The 10,317-nt window shown below is 36.7% G+C and overlaps 1 protein-coding gene across 3 annotated transcripts; it reads left to right on the top strand.

The window, feature by feature from the left end:
* Positions 1 to 5,402: 5,402 nt before the first annotated feature.
* On the top strand, positions 5,403 to 8,432 carry LOC147622683 (uncharacterized). Of its 3 annotated transcripts, none has more exons than XM_086822678.1 (7): positions 5,403 to 5,597; positions 5,995 to 6,068; positions 6,504 to 6,581; positions 6,679 to 7,023; positions 7,272 to 7,503; positions 7,616 to 7,679; positions 7,916 to 8,432. In XM_086822678.1, exons 1-7 carry the CDS (start codon positions 5,580 to 5,582, stop codon positions 8,041 to 8,043), a joined length of 939 nt encoding a protein of 312 aa, XP_086678804.1. In that variant the 5' UTR covers positions 5,403 to 5,579; the 3' UTR covers positions 8,044 to 8,432. The 3 variants fall into 3 exon arrangements, with proteins under 3 accessions (XP_086678804.1, XP_086678803.1, XP_086678805.1); XM_086822677.1 differs by having other exon boundaries at positions 5,986 to 6,068; XM_086822679.1 differs by having other exon boundaries at positions 5,986 to 6,068; positions 7,768 to 8,432.
* The last annotated feature ends 1,885 nt before the right edge of the window (positions 8,433 to 10,317 follow it).

Genomic DNA, 10,317 nt, shown 5'->3' with positions numbered 1-10,317 from the left:
TGATGCTGAGAATCCTAAGGATGCATGGGATACATTGGTAAAGCTATTTGATATACAGATACTAGTGCTCGCAAGTCTCAGTTGAGACAACAGATTCATAATGTGAAACGAAAAGGAAGGAGCATCCATGATTATGTACAAGAGATAAAGAAGTACGCAGATGCATTGGCGACAATCAATGCCCCCATGCCTGATGATGCTTTGGTAGACATTACCTTGCGTGGTCTTGGCAAAGGAGTATAAGTCTTTTAATACATCCATCTCGGTTCGGAGTACAGGTTTAGACAGAGTGCTTACTGTGGTATAGCACATGAATTTGTCAAATGGACATTACAAATTGGGGATGGCACTATAGGTCAGCCAAACAATGAAGGCAGAGTAGTAATTCCATCGCAAATGTTGATCCATGGCAACTCTGTTTTGAGATTGGTAGAATGGGTATACAAAGATCTTCATAGAGTTGAAGATTATGCATGCTTCTTCAAAGACCATGTTATTATTGCACCACGAAATTTAGAGGTTGATGAGATCAATGAACTAGCCTTGAGTTCGTTGCCTGGTCTTGAAATAGAATACCTTAGTGCAGATTCTATTGTTTCTTACGAGAATGACACAATACTGTATCCAATTGAGTACTTGAACAGTTTGAACTTAGGTGGTGGTTACCCTCCTCAGATTAATGCGCCCATCATTTTGCTCCCCAATTTGGACCCTTGACAGGGACTTTGTAATGGTACCAGATTGATATGCAAGCAATTTAACTCAAAGGTGATAGAAGCAGAAATCATTACAGGTACAAACATTGGAGACAGAGTTTTATTCCTAGGATAACATTTGTGCCTACTATGCTTCAATTGTCGTTTGACATGAGAAGGAGGCAATTTCCTGTCAGGTTAGCTTTTGGTATGTCAATAAATAAGTCCCAAGGACAAACATTGAGTGTATTGGGACTTTATCTGGCCACGCAAGTATTCACACATGGACAACTGTACGTCGCTATGTCACGTGTTAGATCATCCAATGTAGTGAAAGTGTGTGTAAAGCATATTGTGGAATATGAAAGTGGCACAATAGGTTCAAATGAACTCTTCACAACCAATGTTGTCTACAAGGAGGTTTTGCAAATGGCATGTCGAAGAATTTAAATGTAAATGGCAGTTTGCAAATGTAAGAGACTACATTTATACCTATCTTTGTGCAATGAAGGAAGCATTTGATTGGAAAATGTTTCTGAAGATGTGCAAGTGCAGTCTTTGTTTGCTTTTGGATTGCTTTTATATACAGTGCCCTTATATTATGTGTGTGTGTGTGTGTGTGTATATATATATATATATATATATATATATATATATATATATATATATATATATATATATATATATATATAGAGAGAGAGAGAGAGAGAGAGAGAGAGTGTTATATTTGATATCAGGGATATATTGCTTAGGATGGATGTGGCAAGGAGATCATTTTCGTTCGTTTATGGTGATGGACAAGATATTGAAGGTAAATGTGTTAGACGTTTGCTATAATTCAGGTACTATTATCGAGCTGTTAGAGAGCACTGGTGTTTTACGGTATATATACAAACTTTCTTTTTATGTAGCTTTTATGTTTTGTTTGATTAATTTATATTTTTATTGAAACATTCATTTGCAATAGGGAATATCTTCACTTTTTAGAACCCAGATAATTGTTGGGTTAGACAGTTATGAAGAACGAGAGCTTTGGGCTCCTAGGAATTTACAATCTACGATTGTGGAAGGTTGCAAATCAGCTTCATGTACGTGTAATGTTTGTGGATTATGAAAAGCCTGATAAGTTAGATTTTTGGTGCATAGGTACCGGCGGACAATACAGAATTTTTTGATTTGCTGTTTACAAGCCTGGTCAAACGCCGTTCGCCTCAAATATTGATCCACCAAATGAGTTTTGTAAGCTTTTATCTTTATCCAACTTTTTTCTACGAGAGTTATATTTTCAATGCTAATATTTTTTATGGCATACATTTTGCTAGATGGAGGTGTGGGATATAGACTACCAAGGAGAGAGAATCCTATTGTCTGAAGATTGTTTTGAGGTTGTGTCCATGTGTGTTAAGATACTCATCATTTTATGGGTTTGTAATGCTAGAAGCTTCTATATGGATATATATGGCAATCACGATGTTTTTATATATTAGTTTGGCAAGTTGAGGGCGATGTATACATATATGTATGAGTGTGACCAGTATCTATGGATATTATGGGTGTGTGCGCATACACAGACACATATTTACATGTGTGATGTGACATGCACACATGCAATCATAGGCACACACACACTTACACATATCTTCCTGTTGTGGCATGTATGGTTTCAATGGATTTCACGTACACATACTCATACGTACATGTACATACATACGTACATCTTTATGCGTGTTTGTGTGTAGCTCGATGTGCCTAGCTTCTAAAAAGAAAGGAAGAGTGATTTTACACATATATCTTTTGCATGTACCTAAATGCGAAATGCTCCTTGCCTGTCGGAGACGGGTTGCGACACTAGTAAATAAAATGGTAGTCTAAGGTGGTATGGTAGAGGGAATGCACTATTTTCTATTAGGAACAGTGGGTTAGAACTCAAAAGCTAGATTGTAAGAAAGAGAAACATGGAAAAGTGGTAGAAATAAAAAAACAAAAAGTAAAATTTTATGAACTTTTTTGAATATCACAAGGATAGATGTGAATATTAACGAGAACTAACAAACAAATTACTATAAAATTAAAAAAGTCACACATCAATATATTCAAATTTTAGTGATAAATTATATGTTAAAATGAAGTAAATAGTATACCCAGTTATAAATATGTACATTATAAACAAATTGTTCCATATAAATATTATGAGGTAAAAATAAAAATAAAAATAAAAATAATGGAATGTATGTATGTAAATGAAATCATGAAATATGTTTGTATACGTGTATATACGTATTAGAAAAATATTAGTAATGGAATGTATGTACGTTTACATGTATGTAGGTATTATAAAAAAAATTCGTAATGGAATCTATGTATGTATTGGAAATCATAATATATCAACACATATTTTTACTTATCAAAATATATAAGTTCTACATCAAGTAACTAAATATGAAATTTAATATTATAATAAAGAAATGTATTATGCTAATATAATAATAGCACAAATTACCATGTACAAAACATTAATATTACATTTTACAAAAAAACATAAGTATTCACACACACGCACACATACATATATCTATGCATATAGACACAGACATGATAATTCACACACATACACACACACATACACACACACAAAATTACATATGATAGTTAATGCATATGTTATATAACAAGATTTGACTTTCTTATTTACTTTCACAACAAAAAGCTTATTTGCAGCTACCTTACCATTAGCATAAGCACAAGCTCGACCTAACAATGTTGTATAAGATCTCAATATCTTACACCTTAGTTGCTATTCAAATCTCTATAAGCTTACTATTATCTAAGTCTTAGACCTTTTTGTAAAATAAAGAATATATCTTCTTGAGTAGCTTATCAACAATGAGCATGTATAGTATGCTCACACCTGCATGTGAATACAAGTTCAATCTTGATGTTTCGAGATGAAGCACTAATCTATTTTTATCCCTAGTAATAACCAAATGACTATTTCATGATCAAATCAAATAATGCCTACCATGTGTAACGACACAAACATTTTACTCAATATAAGTAAACTAGTAAGGAACTTACAATAGAACATATGACTTTTACTCAATATAAGACATACAACACAAGGAATCTTAACAGTTGAAGATGGCTTGTTTTGTGGTCCACATGATCTTTGAAAGACATTTAATACACCTCATCTTCCATGGACACTACAAATATTGGCTAGGTGGTAGTGAAATAATAAACATTACTCAAAGTAATGCATTATAAGTAAACAAGGCTATGGTATTTAAGCAATTGTGATAATGTTTATCATGTATATTCAATATGGTAGGGCCACAGTAAGGCCCCCTCTTTTGGAGAAAATAACACTAATATAATGACTTATAAAGGTAGAAGGTAGAGCAAGCTCACAAAGTGACTTGACTTTGGAAACGGTAAGGCAAGAATGTTCTCTTGAAGTCAAGGACTCTTTTCTAATAGCTTGCCCAGCCTTGAATGGATTTTGCCTTTTTTCTCTTTAAAGCTAGAAGCATTTGTTCTTTAAAATTTTATTTTCAAATGTCACTACCATGTTCTTAAGCTTTAATGCTTTAAGGAACCTTTAATTGGGTAAAGATTTTACTTTTTACTCCAAGAAGAATCTCCTTGAAACCCTTTAAGAAAAATAATCCACTTGATGAGGGCAAATTTTTTGTTTGACTTATGTTTTCATTAATTTAAGCTAACATTGGAGTACCGACAACAAAACTCTTAATAAAAGAATAAAAGATCACATTTTTAGGTTTAAAAAAGGTGGAATTCGATAAAACAATATCCTAGAGTTTCAAGAGATTAATTTTGAGGATACGTATTACAAGCATGACACTAAACAATACTTGGTGCAAATTTTTGCCTAATTGCATGATGGAAATTCAGAAGTTATTTCAATAACCCACAACTATGGAGTGTCACCGTGCTTACATCAAGAGGCAAATATGTGAGTTCAATCATTATGATATGCCTTGTATCTTATTGACAACTATAATAAAATTTTTAAAACAATTAATGAGGCAGAATTGGTAAACCCTATAATCGTCATTTATGAGTAAATATAATTGGTGATAATATATACATGATACCTTGTTGAGTAAAAATGGAGGGAGAAGCTACCCTAACATTTAAAAAAAAGGATCAATGGTTTGCTTTGGTTATGGGGGATTCTACACAAGCCTACTGCCCATGACGCATGGCAATGTTAGGCATTTTTATGTGCGATATAGTTGAAGATCAATGTGGGGCGGACATGGCAAAGGAAATATGAAATGGTCTTATATGTGTGTGTTGATGACCTTTATGGGCATAGGTTTGGATAGAGGAGGTCCCATGGACGACTGGGTGCACCCGTGTGTAAAGCCTCTATGATGGGTGCACCCATGTGTAAAGCCTCTATGATGGGTCTTATGTGTGAAATGTGGGTTGATGACCTTTATGGGCATAGGTTTGGACACAGGAGGTCCCATGTCCAAGAGCTATGGACGACAGGGTGCAACCATGTGTAAAGCCTCTATTGTGATGGGGCTTATGTGTGCAATGTGAGTAATGTGGTGTGGTGCTTAGTTGCTTATGGTTGTGGTAAAGAAGATGAGAAAAGAAGGGTAGCCTAGTGGTTTGAGAAATAATATTAATGTGTAACAAAAAGCTAGCAATTTTATCTAGAGAGAGAGAGAGAGAGCCCCTATAGTGGGGTTGTGTGTGTGTGCGCGCGCGCGCGCGCGCAAGTGCAAGCTTATGTTGTGGGCAAAATAGCATCATACTGCCATCACCAGCCCTTCATCACCACCAAAATCGCCCAATTTGCAGACTTCTTTGAGCAGAACTCACGTTGGAACTTGCACGCATATCATCAGTATGGCTGCAGCAGACATGGTATAACCACCCCTTCCATTTTCTTGCCTGCTTTCTTCTCCATCTCTTGCTTTTTTTTAATCGACTCTCTTAAGTGGGCACTCGAGTCTTCATCTCCCTTCTGGTCTTTGATTGATTTGCGTAAGTGGGCAGTTGAGTTCTTAATCCCCTTCTTTGCAAATTAGCGTTTATGATTATCATAATGGATGATGGATGATAATGATGATGATTATGATGATGGTCCACCATAGAAGGGGCTTTTTCCCTTCTTTCAATCAGTAATGGTTTTGAGTTCTTCTTAACTAATACAAGATGTTTTGTGAAGCTCGTTTAGCGCTAATCTGCCAACAAGAAGTTAATCACATGATTCTGCTCATAATCTCTTTCTTCTAATCACCTGATTGCCCAGATAATGCAGGCCACAGAAGGAGGAAATCGCAGAGCTGTTATACGCAGTGAGAGGTTCATGCAATGGCAGCGTGAATTGAGCAGGTAAATGTTGTTGAATTGAATGCATATTGTGTACATACTTGCTGGATCCAGTACACCCCTAAGCTGGACATTTCTTATGCTACATACATACATACAAACAAACATACAACATACATGTATACCGGTACAGACATGCATGCATTGCTGCAACCCGTCCCAATTCAGCGACACCCATAAGCTGGACATGTCTGCATACATATTATATAACATTCTCAACACCAATACGATTCATTTGGATGTGTCTACATGCTGACATAATACATACATTCTGGATGCTGCCTTTAAGGTGGACTTGGACATGTCTATTTGCATACATAATGCATACATTCTTGACACACATAAGGTGGACATGAGTATTCCTTAGTCATAAACTTGCACGCACCTTCAAGAATGACCCCCTTGCCTCTCATTTAGCTCACTTGCACTTGTTTACAGTACTCGAGCAGCATACGGGAGTTGTAGACGTTATGATGATGGCAAGAGTAATGGCATAAGAACATACCAAAGGAAAAGGTAAGCTTTTGTCTGGTAATCACTCTTCCAATTGTGCTATAGGATTTATGGCTTATCAGACGCTCATCACATTGACCGATGTATTGTTGTATTGCAGTGAGGATGTGGGTGGAAAAAAAGGGTCCAGAGGTCTGAAGGAGAAAGCAGGAGAAGGCAGTGATTGTCACATCGAGACTCTGAAGGCGAGGGTGAAAAGACAACAGCAACAGCAGCAAGAAAGCCTGGATTGCAAGGGGCTTCAAAGAGAGATTGATTCAGATCATCAGTCCAGAAGGAGAGTTGTGCCCGGCAAAGTAGAAGCTGGTCTTAGAAGCTCCCAGAAAGACCAACTTGCTCAGCAAACCCTTCAACAACACGAACAGGAGCCTGGCCCATCACAACCTGTGAAGAGGAGGCGTCGACCAACTCCAACTGAAGATCAAGACTTGCAGCCTTCAAGGAGGTGTGCTCATTCATGTTATGCTTACCCCATCATGAAACCTGTGCATTGATGCTGCTATGGACCTCGATGTGTCATTTACTCCTCTCACACACAATCTACACATGCATTCATGGCAGAAAACAGTGTTTCATGTTTACATTTCCTTTAGGGATCCATATTTATCATGCCTTCAAGGGCAAGTTCTTGTGGGATGAGAGCAAGAACTGCTGAGCTGAATCCAACCTCATGTATGAGTTGATACTGTGCAGATCCGCAGGCTGTGAGACAAATGCTGCCATGGACTTTCCAAGTACCAGAGGCTCAAAGAGGTCAAGCCGCCTGCTGGCAAGGAAGCTGGCCATTGAGGAGCCTCTGCCTCCACCTCTAAAACTTCCAAAGCTTCAAGTTGTTCTTAGTCGCAAGGAGATTCAAGAGGATTGGCTGAAGATAACGGGACAACGCTATGCAGGGAAGCCAAAGAAATCGGCACTTATTCAATTGGTATGCTTGCTGTGATTGCATAGTCTTTGCAGTGGGGACCTTCAAACCTGTTTTGTGTCCATGTCTAGAGTTCAAACAGCAGCAGCATGTTTATATGTAGAAGATTGTGCAGGGACTAGGGTTATGTACATCATTGACATGCCCATCCACCATCCGCTATCTCAACGATCCTTATTGTAAGTTGTTTCTGTGCTAGTAGAATGCTAATCAATGTGTTATATTGCTAATGAATGACACTGCCCACTAACTGTGCACCTGTCACAGAATGCACAGGTTCGCACAGGCTCAAGGCTTCACCCGATCTTTTCTTTTGAGTTTCTGTATTATCGCATCAATGAAGTGAATGAGCTAGCTTCTGGAGAGCCCCGACATTCTACGAAACATGAACCCGAATCCGTCATTGTCATGACAGATACAAAGCACCATGGAATGGGAGCTGGGTTTTGCTTGGAGATGGGGCATCGTCGAAGACCATGCTCTACTTCTCTGTACATTGCAGGCTATCAAACCTCATTGAGAGAAGTGCCCCTCCAATCGTAGCTCTGCTGTGGCCCATATACAAGAATGAAGGTTTTTACACAGGTTTCATTTCAGCTTTCTGGCCTCTTCTTACAGATCAGCTAGAATTCTCTAGGGTCTAGCCCTGCCAAACCCAGCTGCATGAGGGTTTTTAAAAAGTAATGATATTGAAGCACATGAAGGACAGCATGCATTTGTGGTAGAGTCTATTGTGTAAGCTAAGCAGAGCATAACAAAAAGGCTCATGGTGGTGTAAGTCATTGAAAACACGATATGAATTCTTGAGTTTAGATTAGAGGTGGTAAACATTTTGCTTGTGAACTTAATTTTTGGTGATTTGCTGCAGCAATTGAAAAAAAGTGTCATGTCTTTTAAGTAGTTCTTTCTAAGTATAACTTGGGCATTTTAGATCAAGTATGCAGGATCTATGCGCATGTGTGCTTAATGTGCGTGCATGCATGCACACACGCATGTGTGTGTGTGTGTGTGTGTGCACGAGAGAGAGAGAGAGAGAGAGAGAGAGAGAGAGAGAGAGAGACCTTGATTGTGTTAGAAGCCACCAGGCTATTGTTACAATCTTTAGGTTTGTAATGTGGAATTTCTCTTGCCCCTTTCTGCTCAATTAACTGCTTTTCTTTAATATCTTACGGGGAACCTGCCATGTGGTAGGCCTCGGTACAGTCACATGGTGGCTCCCCCATGCTCCACACTCGAGCGTGCACACCCAGAGTGTGAGCGTCAAGTTGCCTGCAGTCCCAGACCTTGAGAGCGTGAATGTCGAGTTGCCTGCACCAGAGTCCCAGACATCAAGTCACCTGCAGTCACCTGCATTTTACCTCGCTGCCTGCACGCTGATCGCCCACGATCTGGGTGCTGCTCGAACCCTCTCAGCTGAATGCCCATCACCTTCCCTCGCCCACGACCATCAGCTGCTGCACGCCTTCGGTTGTTGCTGCACGCTCTGCCCACACCACCATCAGCTGCTGCACACCCACCACCATCACCGGCTATTGCACGCCTTCGGCTATTCCTGCACGCCCACCACCATCAGCTGCTGCATACCCACTGCCATCCTGGCTACCACACATTTTTTTTTAATATTTTAAAAACTTTTTTTCTTGCTGCTGCACCACTTTTTTTCTTGCTGTTTTGTTTTTATTTAAATAAATAAAATGTTCATTGTTTTGATTTACACCCACTATTGGGCACTGATGACGTTAGTGGGGATGTCGTAGTATCTAGTCCATACTATGCATAATGGAGTTGATAGTTATATAGTCTTGTGGGTTGATTACCATAAGTATGTAACATGCACGTTCCTAAAAGGTGAATTTGGGCATGTTCCTGGATTCATCTAGGTATGTATATATATATATATATACATATGTATGTATATATATATACATACATATGTATGTATATATATATACATACATATGTATGTATATATATATACATACATATGTATGTATATATATATACATACATATGTATGTATATATATATACATACATATGTATATATATATATACATACATATGTATGTATGTATATATACATACATATGTATGTATATATATACATACATATGTATGTATATATACATATACATATGTATGTAATGTATGTATGTATATATACATATACATATGTATGTATATATACATATACATATGTATGTATATATATATATATATATATATATATACATACATATGTACACACACACACACACACACACACACACACAGAGTATATATACATATAATATATATACATATATGTATACATACATATATATATATATATATATATATATATATATATATATATATATATATATATATACATACGTATACGTATACGTATATACATATATTATATACATACGTATACGTATACGTCCGTATATATATATATATATACGTATACGTATACGTATACGTATACGTATACGTATGTATATATACATACGTATACGTACGTATACGTATGTATATATATACGTATACGTATACGTATACGTATACATATACATATATATATATATATATATACATACGTATACGTATACGTATGTATATATATATATATATGTATATGTATACGTATACGTATATATATATATATATATACATACGTATACGTATACGTATATATATGTATATATATATATATACATACGTATGTATATATATATATATATGTATTATATACATATATATATATATATACGTATACGTATACGTATGTATATATATATATATATATGTATATATACATACGTATACGTAT

This window comes from Cibotium barometz, chromosome 28 (genome assembly GCF_041138505.1).
Source record: "Cibotium barometz isolate CiBa-2024 chromosome 28, ASM4113850v1, whole genome shotgun sequence".
Classification (NCBI taxonomy): Eukaryota; Viridiplantae; Streptophyta; class Polypodiopsida; order Cyatheales; family Cibotiaceae; genus Cibotium; species Cibotium barometz.
Note: the sequence above shows the minus strand (reverse complement) of the source record. Positions and strands in the feature narration are given on the sequence as shown.

Bases quoted from the DNA above. Each gene is read 5' to 3' on its own strand.
- LOC147622683 (XM_086822677.1), top strand. The intron at 7,024-7,271 runs GTGTGCTCATTC...GATACTGTGCAG, and splicing joins GACTTGCAGCCTTCAAGGAG to ATCCGCAGGCTGTGAGACAA. The intron at 7,504-7,615 runs GTATGCTTGCTG...AAGATTGTGCAG, and splicing joins AATCGGCACTTATTCAATTG to GGACTAGGGTTATGTACATC.